We start from the raw sequence: 18,626 nt of genomic DNA, 5'->3' as shown, positions 1-18,626 counted from the left end.
GGAGCTCTGACAACCTCTGAGAAACTGCGACGCGGAGCTCTGACAACCTCTGAGAAACGTCAGAGCTCCGCGTCGCAAACCTCTGAGAAACTGCGACGCGGAGCTCTGACAACCTCTGAGAAACTGCGACGCGGAGCTCTGACAACCTCTGAGAAACTGCGACGCGGAGCTCTGACACCCTCTGAGAAACTGCGACGCGGAGCTCTGACAACCTCTGAGAAACTGCGACGCGGAGCTCCGACAACCTCTGAGAAACTGCGACGCGGAGCTCCGACAACCTCTGAGAAACTGCGACGCGGAGCTCCGACAACCTCTGAGAAACTGCGACGCGGAGCTCTGACAGCCTCTGAGAAACTGCGACGCGGAGCTCTGACAGCCTCTGAGAAACTGCGACGCGGAGCTCCGACAGCCTCTGAGAAACTGCGACGCGGAGCTCCGACAGCCTCTGAGAAACTGCGACGCGGAGCTCCGACAGCCTCTGAGAAACTGCGACGCGGAGCTCTGACAGCCTCTGAGAAACTGCGACGCGGAGCTCTGACAGCCTCTGAGAAACTGCGACGCGGAGCTCCGACAACCTCTGAGAAACTGCGACGCGGAGCTCTGACAGCCTCTGAGAAACTGCGACGCGGAGCTCTGACAGCCTCTGAGAAACTGCGACGCGGAGCTCCGACAGCCTCTGAGAAACTGCGACGCGGAGCTCCGACAGCCTCTGAGAAACTGCGACGCGGAGCTCTGACAGCCTCTGAGAAACTGCGACGCGGAGCTCTGACAACCTCTGCTTATTAGTTTTATACTGTTATCAATTAGGACAGAATTTTAGCCTCTGCATGTACAAATGTTTCCATTCCATTCACAGACAGAAAGCAGAGAGGGCTTTACACATCCTGTCTGCGGTTATTACGCTTCTCTCTTGGACACAGGATGATTTTCTTATAATATTGTGAAGGAGGAGTCTGCAGCTCGGGGCGCCGCTCCTCATCGTCTCCAGCAGAGGGCGCCGCTCCTCATCGTCTCCAGCAGAGGGCGCGCTCCTCATCGTCTCCAGCAGAGGGCGCGCTCCTCATCGTCTCCAGCAGAGGGCGCGCTCCTCATCGTCTCCAGCAGAGGGCGCGCTGGCTGGCGCAGTACAGAACCATAGAGTCCTTCCTGCCGTACAGACAGCAGCTTCCTGTAACAGACCAACATGGCTGCCTACCGGAGAAAACGTGGCTTCAGCACCGAGTCCTCCGGCCAGAGCAAAAAACCGAAATTACAGCAGAAGGCAGCGGAGAATGAGGACGGGGACGAGTTCACCATCCCGCCGCCGGTGTCAGAGGTACTGCCCCCCACCAGGGATAACACAGGAGTCCGGGGCCCTGTCCTCTGAAACAGGGGTCTGTTCACACCATGCAGTCAAAATGTCATTTGACCTCACCATATGTTTTTTTTTTTTTTTTCTTCTTAAAGGGGCCGCACACTTGTTTCAATTATTGGTAGGAGAGGGTTAAAACAACACAGGAACGTTTTTTTGGGGAAAAAATCGAATATACTTACACCATTAGTCTGCTGCGTTCAGGTGACCCGTCCTTCGTTGGACGTTCGCGGGGGCGGCTCCTGTTCAGGACTGCATATTAGGCCGCGTTCACATTGGCATTCTCATTTCCGAAAAATAACGGAAGCAGCGGATCACTCGCCTGACGTACGCGGGGCGCAGCTCCGTGGACTGTAATGGAGTCAGTCGGGTTTCCATTGTGCCACCCGGGCTGGCGGAGGAGATTTGTGATGGGAGTCAGTCAGTGCAGCACTTTAGGGGTTAAACAGCCATACGTAGCTTGGTTTGGTGTTATGGGTGCTATAGTACCCGCTGTGCCAGCTGCCGTCTACGTGCCTGTGATGTCCTGGGCGCCTGTGTGTGACCGCGCTCTTATTGTTGCAGGGCAAGTGGAAGAACAAGGAGCGGGTGCTGATATTCTCCTCCCGCGGGATTAATTTCCGCACCAGACATTTGATGCAAGACCTGAGAACATTAATGCCGCACGCCAAGGCCGGTGAGTGCCCCCCGTGATGCCCCTCACACCGCCATACTATGTAATGCTTCCCATTTACTGACAGCAAGCGGAGGTATTGGGAAGGGTGATGTACTGATATTGGAGAACATTGAAAAACAAGTCGTAAACTTTGTTTAAAGAAGTTGTCCAAATTTGTCCAAGTTGTCCAATAGTTTTATTTTATTTTTTAAAGGGGTTTTCTGACTTTTTATTTTATATACCAATGACCTATCTTCAGGATAGGTCATCAGTATCTGATCGGTGGGGTCCGACACCTGGGACCCCCACCGATCAGCTGTTCCAGGAGCTCTCCAGTGAGCGCCTCTGGCTCCTACAGCTCCCCAAGCACAGCGCCGTACATTGTGTAGTGGCCACACTTGGTATTACAGCTTGGCCCCATTCACTTGAATGTGATGTCACTGGTGTAGGGTAAACTGTAAGCTCCAGTGCCTTCTCAAACAGCTGGGGTCCCAGGTGTCGGACCCCCACCAATCAAATGCGATTACCTATACAGAGGATAGGTGATCAATTATAAAAAAAAAGTCAGAAAACCCCTTTAAATGTCCTACTCGGTAGAGAGAGACATTCCGGCTCCATGGTTCTCTTCACTGTGCTTCGGTCCCCACATGTAAACTTCCAGCACGCATGATGAGTCACATGCTCCGCTGCAGCCAATGACCGGCCTCAATGTTGACGTGTCCCCAAGCGGTATGTCACTGCTGAGTCAAGTGCCACTTGGGCACATGTGGCCCTGTCCATCACAGAATGTTTACATGCAGGGAGCAAAGACAGCGCTGGACCCACAGAGCCAGATCCGGGCCTCACAGGGCAGGTAAGTATGCTTCCTTCAACAGGTCCTATGGGGGTGTTGTAAAAAAAAGCTATATGAAGTTGGACAGCCCCTTTAAGGGGTTCTCTCGCTATTGAAAGTGATGGCGTATCCTAGAGATTACTACTTGGTGGGGGCCAACAAGTACTGGGGCCCCCAGTGATCCCTGCTGAGCTCCTGGCAGAGAATGTATTACACAACCCCGTGCACTTGTATTGTCTGTGGATTGAGGGGGTCCCAGAATCCGACCCCCCAATAATCAGAATGATGTCATTGCATGCTACAATAGGAATGTCGCCTCCTCGGGTCACAGTGTTATCATTCACCATTACATTTCTGGGCACCTTTAGAGACGCCCTCCTGACATTGGTTCTGTATCTCCCCATACACGTCCCATCATATGGTATAAGGTGATGCAGAGCGGACGCGCGTCTCCTCCTGTCGCGCGCTCTCCTCCTGTCGCGCGCTCTCCTCCTGTCGCGCGCTCTCCTCCTGTCGCGCGCTCTCCTCCTGTCGCGCGCTCTCCTCCTGTCGCGCGCTCTCCTCCTGTCGCGCGCTCTCCTCCTGTCGCGCGCTCTCCTCCTGTCGCGCGCTCTCCTCCTGTCGCGCGCTCTCCTCCTGTCGCGCGCTCTCCTCCTGTCGCGCGCTCTCCTCCTGTCGCGCGCTCTCCTCCTGTCGCGCTCTCTCCTCCTGTCGCGCTCATTCACTTTCTTACTTTACATTTGCAGATACAAAGATGGACCGGAAAGATAAACTGTTTGTCATCAACGAGGTAAGTGATGTCCGGTTATCACGACTTACAGGGGCGGGTTCCTGTATTAGACAATCAGTTTCTGTTAGGGCACATGGAACATGTCACTTCTGATTGGTTAGGGTTCAACCCCCGGCACTCTTGTTGATCAGCCTGTGAGGTCACAAGGGCTTTCTTTAGATCACTTCCATTCAAGTAAATGGGATTGAGCTGCTATACCAGGTGCGGCCACTATATGACGTGTGGCACTGTACTTGGCGTATCATCGCTGATCCCTTCAAGCAGCTAAGTGGAGGTCCAGGGAGTCGGACCGACACCAATCTGATAGTGATGACCCATCCTGGTGATATTTAAAGGGGTTGTCTGGTTTCAGGAGGAAACGGGACAGCCCCTGGGATCTGCCGAAAAAATAAAAAAACAGGAAGTATTTACCTCACAGATCCCCTGCCGCTGCAGTGGTGATGCAAGTTCTACAACACGTGACCGCTGCTGTCAGTCACCGGCCTCATCAACCCCTTTAAAGGGAACCTGTCACCGGGATTTTGGGTATAGAGCTGAGGCCATGGTTGCTAGATGGCCGCTAGCACATCCGCAATACCCAGTCCCCATAGCTCTGTGTGCTTTTATGGTGTAAAAAAACGTATTTGATACATATGCAAATTAACCTGAGATGAGTCCTGTATGTGAGATGAGTCAGGGACCGGACTCATCTCAGGTTAATTTGCATATGTATCAAATCGTTTTTTTAACTCAATAAAAGCACACAGAGCTATGGGGACTGGGTATTGCGGATGTGCTAGCGGCCATCTAGCAACCATGTCCTCAGCTCTATACCCCAAATCCTGGTGACAGGTTCCCTTTAACTCCCAGAAAACCCTTTTTTAATTTATAATAATTTTATGATTTATTTTTTATTTATTTTTTAACCCAACGACCTGTCAGTAGACTGGCCAACCATCTAGTGCAGGGATCAGCAACCTCCGGCACTCCAGCTGTGCTGACACTACAACTCCCAGCTTGCACACTTGCTTGGCTGTTCTCAGAACTCCCGTAGAAGTGAATGGAGCATGCTGGGAGATGTAGTTTCAGGGAGCCTCTGAACTGACAGCAGATGTCTGCAGAAATGAGGATTGTGCAGTTGGGTTTCAACATGCCCAATCTGTTGGGTTCTCCTGGGGATAAGCTGATGTCAGCAGTTTTCACCCTTTTCAGGAAACCTGCATGCGTATGGACGAGTCGGGAGAGGTCGCTGTCTAGCGTGTATGGTTTACATATTGGGCAGGCGCCACAGTAGCAACAAGGATAGCGCTACGGCCATGTGCTGCACCCTCTTCTGGTCCTTCTGTGTGACGTTTGCTTGTCTTACAGGTCTGTGAAATGAAAAACTGCAACAAGTGTATTTATTTTGAAGCAAAGAAGAAGCAGGATCTGTATATGTGGTGAGTGACCCCCTTATTTATTAAAGGGGTGCTCCGCTTTGGGGAACCCCTTGTTTATTAGATAGGTCCCTTTACAATAAGTTGATCGGAAGACGTTACCCCTGCTTGGTCGATCAGCGGCTGCTTGGTAGGAAACCTGGCATCAAGTGTTCAGTTTTCAGACAGCGCCACCAAAGGAAAAATGAAGTATTGCAGAGTGTCCATTCACGTCAGAGGGCTGTCTGTGTAAGGCCTCATGCCTCATGCAACCATAAGTGTTTTGCGGTCTGCAAACCGTGGATCCCGGATGCGTGCACGAGGCCTAATGCAGAACAGGTCGAGAGGCCTTCTATGACTGGACTGTTTGTAGGAGGGCTGCCATCATTCAATCTGTATTTATTCAGATTTCTCATTGCTTTTCCGCTTATCTGATTATATATTCCTATATTTTAGGGTATCAAACGCCCCCGAGGGACCATCTGCAAAGTTCCTAGTCCAGAACAGTAAGTGACTGCTCCGTCATCTGGTTTGTTTATGGTGAATGCGATTGTATAAAGATGGTAAAAATCTTCCAGGCCACTAGGGGGCAGCATTACAAATTTGTTCTGCATTGGGTCTGGGCACACAGAATCGCTACTGATAGAACAGACTACCTGGTATCAGTCCTTTGTCATAATCAGAACATGTGGACATCACGGTGGTCCCCTCTGTGGCTTGGGGTCGCTGACGACTGCAGCTGTTGCTCTGGCAGACTGAATGAGACCACATATTCCATGTATGTTGTATCTTCCCCAATAGTCGATCGCTGGTGGAGCAGACATTTAAAGGGGTTTTCTGGGCTTTTAATATTGATGACCGATCCTCAACAAAGGTCATCAATATCAGATCGGCAGGGGTCCGACACCCGGTACCCCCGCCGATCAGCTGTACGATAAGACGGCGCGCGTAGTGTGCATGTGCCGTCTCTCTTCCTGCTGAATGTGTCCCGAGACCAGGGAGTGACAGTGTTTGTGTGTAGTGCCTTAACTTCCATGCCCTATATTGATAATGAGATGACCCTGCTCATCCAGTCCCAGTCTATAAAGCAAAGGTGAAAAGTTAGCTGCAGAAAACAGGTAGCTTCAGCCTACTAAGTGCTGTAGTATCACCCTAAGTTCACACCTGAGCGTTTTACAGCGTGTTCAAACGCGCTGTAAAACGCTCAACGCGTGAAAACCAATGCTTCCCTATGGCCCTGGTTCACACTTGAGCGTTTTACAGCGCGTTTGAACGCGCTGTAAAACGCCAGACGCATAAACAAGTTCTTGAGCTTTTTTTTTTGGCGTTTGTCGCGCGTTTTGGCCATAGACTCATTGGACAACACTGCAGTCAATCACACAAACGCGCATTTACTATTGCAAAAAACACGCGACAAATACGCGCGTAAAACGCGCGTCTCAGAAACGCTCAGGTGTGAACCCAGGGTCAGTGTAAGAACTGCAACAGAGCAAAATCATGGTGGACCAACCGATGGGAGGACTGTGACATAAAAAGACCCCTCATATCAGGGATGGCCAACCCGAGGCTCTCCAGCTGTTGCAAAACTACATCTCCCAGCATGCCCACAGCTATCAGCCTACAGTAGGGCATGGTGGGAGTTGTAGTTTTACAATAGCTGGAGAGCCGCAGGTTGGCCATCCCTGCCGTATATCATACAGTGGACCCTGCTCATCTCCTGTCTTCCCCCTTTTCCAGTTCATACCCTGGCAGAGCTGAAGATGACCGGAAACTGCCTGAAGGGCTCCCGTCCGCTGCTCTCCTTCGACCCGGTTGGTATCTTTTTCAATGTAGCTTTTGCAGCTATTAAATTCTTTATATAGAAAACTATAACTCCCAGCATCCTTGGTTAGTTGTGAGTACTGGTAAAATCTTGCTGACTGAATCTCCCCCTGTTCTGCAGGCGTTTGATCGTGATCCATACCTCACAGTGTTGAAGGAGCTCTTCATACAGGTAATGGCCGCCTCAGGGTTACTTGCTCGGCGCTCCTTCGCCATTCGGCCGCCACTTAACATCCTGGCCTCTCTGGTTGCAGATTTTCGGAACCCCGAGATACCACCCAAAGAGTCAGCCCTTCGTGGACCACGTATTCACCTTCTCCGTAGCAGACAAGAGGATCTGGTTTAGGAATTATCAGGTCAGTTGGTTCCCTGTATTGAGTCCAAAAAGTTTTAATTTTTTTCTCAGTTCTGTCCGTTTCAAGGAAAGCTGTATTCTTGTCTCATGGCAGATTATCGAGGAGGACGCATCTCTGGTGGAAATCGGACCTCGCTTTGTGCTAAATCTTATCAAGATCTTCAAAGGCAGCTTTGGGGGACCAACCCTGTACGAGAACGCTCACTACCAGTCTCCAAACATGGTGCGTTCTTCAGCTTTACCTGCAAATGTCTGTAGATTTGACCACAGAAGGGAACGCTCCTGGTAAAAATGTGTTACGCCTGCTGAGGGGCGGATTCTCGTGTTTCTTCCGGCCGTGCACTAGGCATAATAGTGTGCGCTTTTTCCAGTGTTCCTTTAACCCCTTTGTCATAGTAAGCCAAGGGGATTGTGCGCAGGCTGCCTCAGTACCTGTGCTGGGTATCGGCTGAAGAACACAGCCCGGCGCCTGCTGCAATCCGATCCTAGCAGGGCACTCACTCAGCACTGCGATCAAGGAGACAAGGCGGAAGCTCATTGTAGTCATGATATCCGGGGCTGCTGTCAGTATGGACATAGCCTGGGTCTATATCTGCAAAATGATAGAAACCCGGTGAATCCAATTACAATAAACGGGGTCCACCTGGTGTTAGTGGTGTCTGCCATGTGACGGATCCGGCGCTGCCATTATTTAAAGGGGTTGTCCCATTTCATTAAATAGGTTTTATCTAATGTATTTACCCCCACAGAACATATCTTCCTATCTATGTCATAATCAAAAAGCTACCTTTCTTACAAAAAATCCTGTTATGCGATCCCTTTGTTGATTTCGGTATCCCATGGATACGGCCTCTTTCGTCCGGCCGCATCGCTGTGCCGCGCCTGCGCACAACAGCTGAACAAGTACTCGGGCCGCCTCTCCATTCCTACGAGTCCGCGCATGCGCAAATACAGGAGGCGGGTGCCGGAATCAAATAGCCGGCACCCGACCTCTATGACAGGGAGCGGGACCTTAGGGGTTAACTGCCGCTGATCGCAGCCCCCTATCATAGAGGTCGGGTGCCGGCTATTTCACTCCGGCACCCACCTCCTGCATTTGTATTAACATTGGTGGCGCAGTGCGCCCCCCCCCAGTATAATATACATTGAGTGCGGCCACCCCCCCCCCCCCCCCCAGTATAATATACATTGAGTGCGGCCACCCCCCCCCCCCCCCCCAGTATAATATACATTGAGTGCGGCCACCCCCCCCCCCCCCCCAGTATAATATACATTGAGTGCGGCCACCCCCCCAGTATAATATACATTGAGTGCGGCCAACCCCCCACCCCCCCAGTATAATATACATTGAGTGCGGCCACCCCCCCCCCCCCCCCCAGTATAATATACATTGAGTGCGGCCAACCCCCCCCCCCCCCCAGTATAATATACATTGAGTGCGGCCAACCCCCCCCCCCCAGTATAATATACATTGAGTGCGGCCAACCCCCCCCCCAGTATAATATACATTGAGTGCGGCCAACCCCCCCCAGTATAATATACATTGAGTGTGGCCAACCCCCCCCAGTATAATATACATTGAGTGCGGCCAACCCCCCCCCAGTATAATATACATTGAGTGCGGACAACCCCCCCCCCAGTATAATATACATTGAGTGCGGCCAACCCCCCCCAGTATAATATACATTGAGTGCGCAATGGGAAGTGCCAATGAGGTTAAAAAAATAAATAAAAAATTAACTCACCTCCACCAATTGATCGCGCAGCTGCCGGTCTCCTGTTCTTGCTTCAGGACCTGTGGTGACGTCACTGAGCTAATCACATGGTCCATTACCATGGTGATGGATCATATGATGTACCATGTGATGACCACAGTGATATCACCACAGGTCCTAAAGAAAGAACAGGAGACCGGCAGCTGCGCGATCAATTGGTGGAGGTGAGTTAATTTTATATTGATTTTTTAACTCTCATTGGCACTTCCCACTGCGCCACCAATGTTTATTATACTGGGGGGGGGGGGGGGCGCACTCAATGTATATTATACTGGGGGGGGGGGGGTGGCCGCACTCAATGTATATTATACGGGGGGGGGGGTGGCCGCACTCAATGTATATTATACTGGGGCGGGTGGCCGCACTCAATGTATATTATACTGGGGGGGGGTGGCCGCACTCAATGTATATTATACGGGGGGGGGTGGCCGCACTCAATGTATATTATACTGGGGCGGGTGGCCGCACTCAATGTATATTATACTGGGGGGGGGGGCGCACTCAATGTATATTATACTGGGGGGGGGGTGGCCGCACTCAATGTATATTATACGGGGGGGGGGTGGCCGCACTCAATGTATATTATACGGGGGGGGGGTGGCCGCACTCAATGTATATTATACTGGGGCGGGTGGCCGCACTCAATGTATATTATACTGGGGGGGGGGGGTGGCCGCACTCAATGTATATTATACGGGGGGGGGGTGGCCGCACTCAATGTATATTATACGGGGGGGGGTGGCCGCACTCAATGTATATTATACTGGGGGGGGGGCGCACTCAATGTATATTATACTGGGGCGGGTGGCCGCACTCAATGTATATTATACTGGGGGGGGGGTGGCCGCACTCAATGTATATTATACTGGGGGGGGGGGGCGGGACCTCACATACGGCTCCATGTGGATGACTCATCCACATGAACGAGCACGCAAGGACTGAGCTCTCAGGGTGAGTCATGAGGAGGCGTGGCCGGCCTTCACTCAACTACAGGAGCCGAACCAGGAAGAAGTTATCAGGACATTTACTGCTGGTAAGATTGAAATAGCAAAGTGGGACAACCCCTTTAACTTTTAACGTAAGTGCAAGCGCAGATATGAACCCAGCCCAAATGAAAGGCCCTTATGAAGTATAACTTGAAATGATGCAAAACACATTTTAAGAAAATTACATTTTATAAAACATACTGTATAAAATAGTATAGACCCTCACAACCATCACAGTATGGCTGTAGAAAGACATAAACCACTTAAAATGAAAGAAAAAAAAAAGTTTAAAAAAAAAATATAGCTTTTTTTATATTTTATTTGCTATTCCTTTAATGGGTTGTTCTGGCAGACTCTAGAGTGGCCGGACCCGCAGAGGAAATCGCACTTACCTGAACCCGCTGCTGGGTTCTGGCTCTTTCGCTCCCTGGCTTCCACTCTTAATATGTTGAACCGGAATCCAGAGGGGATCAGGTAGGTCACGTGGGCACTACAGCTGTGACATATATCCCCATGCATCAGGTCACTGGGTGACGTGACACATGAGTGTTGCAGCCAGTCATTGGATGCAGAGGCGGCAACAAAGGAGCCTGAACCCAGTGGAGAGGATCAAGTAAGTATAATTCCCTCAGGAGGTCTGGCCATACTACGGAGGAAGTCTGCCCGAAAGGCCCCCAATTGATGCAAAAAAAATATAATTTCATCAGGAAACATTTTGTGTGGTCCTGACACCATAGGCATTGAGTTCATGTGCCTGAAAAAGTGCTGTTTTAGGAGCAGCGGGGGCGTTGTCATTACTCCTAGGGGCTCTGCTCCCTCTACACTTTGACAGGGTGAAGCCTGATCATGTTTTCACTGTCTGGCCCTGTCAATCAAAGTGCAGAGGGAGCGGCAGTTGCAGAGAGGGCAGAGCCTCTAGGTGTAATGGTAACGCCCCCGTTGCTCCTAGAGGCTCATTTGCATATAATAAAACATCATTTTTCTCAGCAATGCGGGCACATATGAACATGGGGCCAACACAGATGGCTTCAGCTGCCAAGTGCACATGTAACAGGTCAGCCGGTGTCATAGGTACAAAACTGCTGACAGATGCCCTTTAAACTGAGCTAAATTTTTGACATTTTTATTCTGACTCCGAAAGAAAAAATAGACGTGGTCAAGCTGTAAAATGTCGACTTGTTTTGATGTGATTTTCTGCGCTAACAGCTAATGAAGTATTTTCCTTCCAGCATCGACGCATGATCCGATTGGCCACGGCAGCGAAGGTTCGTGAGAAGCAGCAAGTGAAGACACTTCATAAAATGAAGAGGAGTGAGGGGGCGCAGGTTGTTCCCCAGGACCCCACGGAGGACGTATTCGCCACCCCATCTGCAGAGAAGCCCGTCGTTATTGAGACGGAGCCGCCAATACAGAAACCCAGGGTGAAACGGAAAGACAAAAAGTTCAAACGCCAGAGACTGGCCAAAAAACGCTTCTGAACTGTGCGAGGCCTTGTGTGCGAGGCTCGGGGGCCGGCGGTCTGTTTTATACATTAAAAGAGGAAGGAAAAGTCTTTGAGCCGTCGTCTGTTACCTCGCTTCACTTGTGAGCCTCTCTGTAATTTGTATGGCGCCAGGTAACGAAGGGTTAATGGGGGACAAAGAGGAAAGACTATTACAGGCCCAAAGTCTGAGGCTGCACTACTGAGATTGTGATTTATCAGGTGCAATGGAGATTGGATATTGGATCCAAATCTCTGTCTGCACCAGTGTGCGCACACAGACCTTTTCAGCCAGGGTGGTGATCTGAATTCACACAGAATGATGGCCGACAGAAATCATGTTTTGGGCAGAATCCTTCAGTAGTGCAGCCTCAGATTTTGTACCTTAACTTCAAAAGCATCACAACCCACAGGAGTGAATGGGATTGAACTGGGGTTCAGATGGGTGCACCTGTCGCTGTACGTGGCCGCAGGTTGCCGGGCGTCAGTTCTTATGATGACTGTAGCCTGTGTCCATGATATCCTACATAGGAGGCCATGTATCCTTCCAGGTGCAAGTGCGGACCCCACGGATATCCCCTTGAAGGTTTCCTCTGAGGTATAGGTAGGAGATTCCTCGTTGGTTGGTAGGACGAGGATCTGGATAGAACCTGCAGCCATAGTTTACTCCCCTATTGCTCCAGACCTGCAAAGAAGAACATTTATGGGGTCAAATTATCCAGACTGAATATACGTGAGCACTTCACATGAGCCCATTGTACGCTCATAGTCCTGGTGCTTTAGAGATCTACACTTTAATAAATAGTATTGAATTTAAAGGAGGTGTGCAAGAATAGGCACTCTGGGGTGTAGTCAATGTGTGGGGCTTAAAGGGGTTGTCCTGTGCCTTTTTTTTTTTTTTTTTTTTTTCAGAAATGCTGACAACCCTTTAAAATAATGCATTGGCCACAGCGGTCACATGCGACAACGTGTGAAGTGAATGGAGCATCTTAAACATATATATGCTAGGCTGGGGTACACTAAATTTGGGCACAATATAGGTCGCAGGCCAGTGACCACAGTGTATCTATCGGTGTGTACAAGTAATGGCCACTAATGTAAGGGAATGGGGTGAGCAGGGTTGGATTTCTTGTAACTGTCATGTCGCAGCTTGTGGGTCACATGATAACCCTATTTACCGCAATTAGTTGCTTGTGTTGTAGCCAGAAGCCTTAGCCATATTTTATTATTTTAAAGCACCCCCTAGCTGTTCCCTCCAAAAAAAGGTATCATTTTTAGAGGGCTCCCGCTGCTGACTGTGGTCTTAAGCCAGCTTGAGGATAGCGAGGAAAATAGCTGACCTGGGAGACAGAGGATTTCTTTAAGACTGTCTAAGACACTACATTTGAAGTCAGCCTTTGCCACTTACTTCTGCAGTGTGGTCAGGAGATTCTGGGTTTCTTTGGTCTTGTTGTGCTGGGAGCCATAAAACACGGTCTGAATCTCTAGACTCTAAGAAAGAAATAAGAGTGCTGCCATTATATACTGATACCTGCTGACTGCAGCAGACATAAGATAAGACTTCAGATAATCAAAAATATCCTATCTGCCTGCAGCCACCACTAGGGGGAGCTCAGGAGCCTACAGCATAATGTCTACACACTAAACTCTTTCATAACAGTATGCAGTAATCTCCTGAGCTCCCTCTAGTGGTGGCTGTATATATCTGTATGCAGTAATCTCCTGAGCTCCCTCTAGTGGTGGCTGTATATATCTGTATGCAGTAATCTCCTGAGCTCCCTCTAGTGGTGGCTGTATATATCTGTATGTAGTAATCTCCTGAGCTCTCTCTAGTGGTGACTGTATATATCTGTATGCAGTAATCTCCTGAGCTCCCTCTAGTGGTGGCTGTATATATCTGTATGCAGTAATCTCCTGAGCTCCCTCTAGTGGTGGCTGTATATATCTGTATGCAGTAATCTCCTGAGCTCCCCCTAGTGGTGACTGTATATATCTGTATGCAGTAATCTCCTGAGCTCCCTCTAGTGGTGGCTGTATATATCTGTATGTAGTAATCTCCTGAGCTCCCTCTAGTGGTGGATGTATATATCTGTATGTAGTAATCTCCTGAGCTCCTTCTAGTGGTGGCTGTATATATCTGTATGCAGTAATCTCCTGAGCTCCCTCTAGTGGTGGCTGTATATATCTGTATGCAGTAATCTCTAGAGCTCCCTCTAGTGGTGGCTGTATATATCTGTATGCAGTAATCTCCTGAGCTCCCTCTAGTGGTGGCTGTATATATATGTATGCAGTAATCTCCTGAGCTCCTCCTAGTGGTGGCTGTATATATCTGTATGCAGTAATCTCCTGAGCTCCCTCTAGTGGTGGCTGTATATATCTGTATGCAGTAATCTCTAGAGCTCCCTCTAGTGGTGGCTGTATATATCTGTATGCAGTAATCTCCTGAGCTCCTTCTAGTGGTGGCTGTATATATCTGTATGCAGTAACCTCCTGAGCTCCCTCTAGTGGTGGCTGTATATTAGTGGCGTCGCTAGAGGGGGGCGTTCCCCAGAGTGAATACTAATGAGCGCTTCCATTAAGGAAGCGCTCATTAGTACCGAAGGACCAGGAAGTGGTGAACGCTCTGTACTCACCACTTCCTGGTCCTCGGCTGTCGGCTGTGCAGGGCTGCGCACAGCGTGAGGGCGCTCTGTGACCTCACGCTGTGCGCGCCAGTTTAGAGCACAGTCGACTGAGGAGAAAATGGCAGGCGGCGTCCGTCCAGGAACAGGAGAGGTAAGTGTTTTTATTTTTTATTTTATAAAAAATGTGGCTGCTGGGGGCATTATGGGGGCTAATAGGAGGCATATAGGGCTAATGGAGCCATATGGGGCATTTGGGGGCTAATAGGAGGCATATGGGGGCTAATGGGAGGCATATATGGGGGCTAATTGGAGGCATATTTGGGGCTAATTGGAGGCATATTTGGGGCTAATTGGAGGCATATTTGGGGCTAATAGGAGGCATATGGGGCTAATAGGAGGCATATGGGGCTGATAGGAGGCATATGGGGGCTAATTTGGAGGCATAGGGGGCTAATTGGAGGCATATGGGGGCCTATGGGGCTAATAGGAGGATCATATGGGGGCTAATTGGAGGCATATGGGGGCTAATTGGAGGCATATGGGGCTAATAGGAGGCATATGGGGCTAATAGGAGGCATATGGGGGCTAAATAGGAGGCATATGGGGCTAATTGGAGGCATATGGGGGCTAATTGGAGGCAAATGGGGGCATATGGGGCTAATAGGAGGCATATGGGGGCTGATAGGAGGCATATGGGGGCTGATAGGAGGCATATGGGGGCTAATTGGAGGCATATGGGGGCTAATTGGAGGCAAATGGGGGCATATGGGGCTAATAGGAGGCATATGGGGGGCTAATAGGAGGCATATGGGGGCTTGCTATAGGAGGCATATGGGGGCTAATAGGAGGCATATGGGGGGCTAATAGGAGGCATATGGGGCTAATAGGAGGCATATGGGGGCTAATAGGGAGGCATATGGGGGCTAATAGGAGGCATATGGGGGCTAATTGGAGGCATATCGGGGCTAATTGGAGGCATATGGGGGCATAGGGCTAATAGGAGGCATATGGTGGCTAATAGGAGGCATATGGGGGCCTAAGAGGAGGCATATAGGGGCTAATAGGGGCATATGGGGGGCTAATAGGAGGCATATGGGGGGCTAATTAGGAGGCATATGGGGGCTAATTGGAGGCTATGGGGGCTAATTGGAGGCATATGGGGGCAATAGGCATATGGGGGCTAATTGGAGGCATATGGGTGGCTAATAGGAGGCATATGGGGGCTAATAGGAGGCATATGGGGGCTAATAGGAGGCATAGGGGGAGGAGGCATATGGGGGCTAATTGGAGGAGGCATATGGGGGGCTAATTGGAGGCAAATGGGGGCATATGGGGCTATATGAGGCATATGGGGTAATAGGAGGCATATGGGGGCTGATAGGAGGCATATGGGGGCTAATAGGAGGCATATAGGGGCTAATAGGAGGCATATGGGGGCTAATAGAGGCATATGGGGGCTAATATGGAGGCCTATGGGGGCTAATTGGAGGCATATCGGGGCTAAGTGGAGGCTATGGGAGGCATATGGGGCTAATAGGAGGCATATGGGGGCTAATAGGAGGCATATGGGGGCTAATAGGAGGCATATAGGGGCTAATAGGAGGGCATATGGGGGCTAATAGGAGGCATATGGGGGCTAATAGGAGGCATATGGGGGCTAATTGGAGGCATATGGGGGCTAATTGGAGGCATATGGGGGCTAATAGGCATATGGGGGGCTAATTGGAGGCATATGGGGGGCTAATAGGATGCATATGGGGGCTAATAGGAGGCATATGGGGGCTAATTGGAGGCATATGGGGCTAATAAGAGGCATAATGGGGCTAATAAGAGGCATAATGGGGGCTAAGAGGCATAAGGGCTGATATGGGGCTAATGAGGCATAAGGGCTGATATGGGAGCTAATGAGGCATAGGGCTGATATGGGGGCTGATATGGGAGTGATGAAGCATAATGAGGGCTAATGAAGGCATAATGTGTCATCCACAGATGCCCCCATAACAGTGTGTCTTCCACAGATCCACCATAACAGTGTGCTGTGCACTGACGAGAGACAGAAAGAAGGGGAAAGAATACGTGGATGCAAGCAGAGGACGGCACAGCAGACGACTGAGTAGCTTCTTTTGGTAAGTAAATTGCTTTATTAGAACTGTATCCCTGCATATCGCAATTCACTGTATTTGTAATCTTATTGATATATACTTATTTTGATTTGTGCCCCCCCATTTTTGACTGTGGTATCTTTGTGCCCCCCCTATATATTGTTCCTAGAGTCGCCACTGCTGTATATATCTGTATGCAGTAACCTCCTGAGCTCCCTCTAGTGGTGACTGTATATATCTGTATGTAGTAATCTCCTGAGCTCCCTCTAGTGGTGGCTGTATGTATCTGTATGCAGCAAACTTCTGAGCTCCCTCTAGTGGTGGCTGATGGCAGACATGATGTTATCCTTTAAATCTGTGATTATGAGTTTTTGAAAGAAGAATCACCTTCTTTAGGAGTCGGCAGCCCTTCTGTATTTTCCCATTTGCCAGATGTATACTGCCCATGATACTGAGCATCTCAGCCACAGTCTCGCTGTAGTCCGTCTCTGTGCCCATCGCTTCCTGTAACATCTTGAACGCGTCCTACAAGAACAGAGACCAATTAAAGGGATATTTACTAAATGGGCATAAATTTAAAATCAGACTGTGGAGCTCTGGTCAGAGTCTGCTTTATGGCGTATCCATAGGATATTCCCACTTCGCATCCAGGTGAGAATGAATGTATAGGTGACTGTCTTTTCAGTCTCTGCCTAGATATGGCAGGTGCCTCACCATACGGGTAGTGGACTTTCATTCTGGAGGTAGGAACAGGTCAGACATTTAGAGCAAATCCTGTGCATATCTGACTTAGCAGATTCCCCTGATAGTCACTCATCAGCTAACCCCTGACGGCCGCCATACCTGAGTCCTACCGATCTGTATGAGCCATTTGCTAAATTGCACACACGTGGTCAGTGTCTGAGGGTCGTCCGGGCCCAGCACCACCTGGTAAATGCTGAGACTCTCAGTAAAGTACTTATCAGCGCTTTCTAGAAAAGAAAAGGAAAAAACACTGAATTGAGGATAAATCGCTGGAAAGGAAACTTCTCCGTCCTTGTGTCATCCTCATATGCAAATTTATAGACAAAAAAAAATCCTGGTGCCTAAAAACTACCTGAGCTGTTCTCCAAAAGAGTTAAATCATAATATATTTTCTGCTGCCACTTGGGGGCGCTCATAGTCTACAGACTTATTATTGAGCTCAATGGGATCAGTATAAAGCCACACGCAGTGAGCTCTTCCTTGTGGTGGTTGCGGGCAAACAATATTGTGCCTACTGGGGCTGTGTGAGGGAAAGCAGAGGGGTTTGAGGTCTAACTGTATAGTAAATAATACTGTGCTCTGATCATTATAAAATTAGGTGCACCCATTTCAAGATATGTTGCACCGAGTGATGTCACAGTGGAGGGCTCTATAGCAGGCAGTGTCCCATACCCACCCAAAGTATTAGAAATGTATGAGATGCGGCACTTACCATTGTATTCAGAATGTCCGGCAGCAGCATAGGCCTGAGCTAGGAGCAGCCCTGTCTGTGCGGCCTCTTCACTCAGCTTTTTATACACTGCCTGACATATAGAATGGGCCTAGGGAGACAGAACGGCATAGAAGGAAATTACAAAAAAGGGCCCCCACCTAGCATGCGCCATTCATACTCCAGGCCTCATGATGACATCAATGCAGTACCAGGCCAGGGACAAACTTTCCTCTGTGCCCGGACTGGTAACTCACCTGCAGCAGGTAGTGGATGGCCTGCTGGTGCCGCCTCTTCAGTTGCTCAGCCCGGGCCATCTCCCGGTAGATGTTTATCAGTTCGGCAGAGCTGTCCCCTTCAGACGAGATGACGATCTTTACAGCTTGTTCAAAGTAATTCATAGCTAAGCTGAGCTTGTTCTGCATCACGCAGGCCCTGCAAAAGAAGGCTTCTGGTCATTTCTCATCTTTGGCTGCGGCAAGATATTATTTCATCCCTGTAGCCAGTGGCTGGCCTCAGCGGTAGATGGCACATTACTGCTGCAGTCACACAAAGACCGGGAGGATCAGAGCAGAGGGGCTTCTGACTCCAAGTAGGCGTTAGTTTAGTATTTTAAAACTCTGACAACTTCTTTAAAGGCCTAACAGAAGGTGAAGCCCTGAGAAGTGTGTACAGTTGTATCCAGTCTAGACAATGCTCTGTGAGCTAAACAGCCTGGACTCCAGACTGATACATTGTAACAAACTAGCAGAGTTGTATCCAGTCTAGACAAAGCTCTGTGAGCCAAACAGCCTGGACTCCAGACTGATACATTGTAACAAACTAGCACAGTTGTATCCAGTCTAGACAAAGCTCTGTGAGCCAAACAGCCTGGACTCCAGACTGATACATTGTAACAAACTAGTACAGTTGTATCCAGTCTAGACAATGCTCTGTGAGCTAAACAGCCCGGACTCCAGACTGATACATTGTAAAAAATTAGCACAATTGTATCCAGTCTAGACAATG

The 18,626-nt window shown here is 49.6% G+C and overlaps 2 protein-coding genes across 2 annotated transcripts; one reads left to right on the top strand and one right to left on the bottom strand.

The window, feature by feature from the left end:
- The first annotated feature begins 1,145 nt into the window (after nt 1-1,145).
- Nucleotides 1,146-11,511, top strand: BRIX1 (biogenesis of ribosomes BRX1). The gene is made up of 10 exons (XM_044292712.1): nt 1,146-1,315; nt 1,916-2,027; nt 3,585-3,628; nt 4,976-5,046; nt 5,479-5,528; nt 6,760-6,833; nt 6,965-7,015; nt 7,098-7,199; nt 7,293-7,421; nt 11,189-11,511. The coding sequence occupies exons 1-10, from the start codon at nt 1,184-1,186 to the stop codon at nt 11,435-11,437; spliced, it is 1,014 nt and encodes a 337-aa protein (XP_044148647.1). The 5' UTR covers nt 1,146-1,183; the 3' UTR covers nt 11,438-11,511.
- Nucleotides 11,512-11,659: 148 nt separating this feature from the next.
- On the bottom strand, nt 11,660-18,051 carry TTC23L (tetratricopeptide repeat domain 23 like). Its single transcript, XM_044292727.1, has 6 exons — nt 17,876-18,051; nt 17,622-17,730; nt 17,009-17,136; nt 16,553-16,690; nt 12,848-12,930; nt 11,660-12,124 (listed from the first exon to the last, which is right to left on the bottom strand). Exons 1-6 carry the CDS (start codon nt 18,041-18,043, stop codon nt 12,103-12,105), a joined length of 648 nt encoding a protein of 215 aa, XP_044148662.1. The 5' UTR covers nt 18,044-18,051; the 3' UTR covers nt 11,660-12,102.
- Between the last annotated feature and the right edge of the window lie 575 nt (nt 18,052-18,626).

The sequence above is a fragment of the Bufo gargarizans genome, chromosome 1 (genome assembly GCF_014858855.1).
Source record: "Bufo gargarizans isolate SCDJY-AF-19 chromosome 1, ASM1485885v1, whole genome shotgun sequence".
Classification (NCBI taxonomy): domain Eukaryota; kingdom Metazoa; phylum Chordata; class Amphibia; order Anura; family Bufonidae; genus Bufo; species Bufo gargarizans.
Note: the sequence above shows the minus strand (reverse complement) of the source record. Positions and strands in the feature narration are given on the sequence as shown.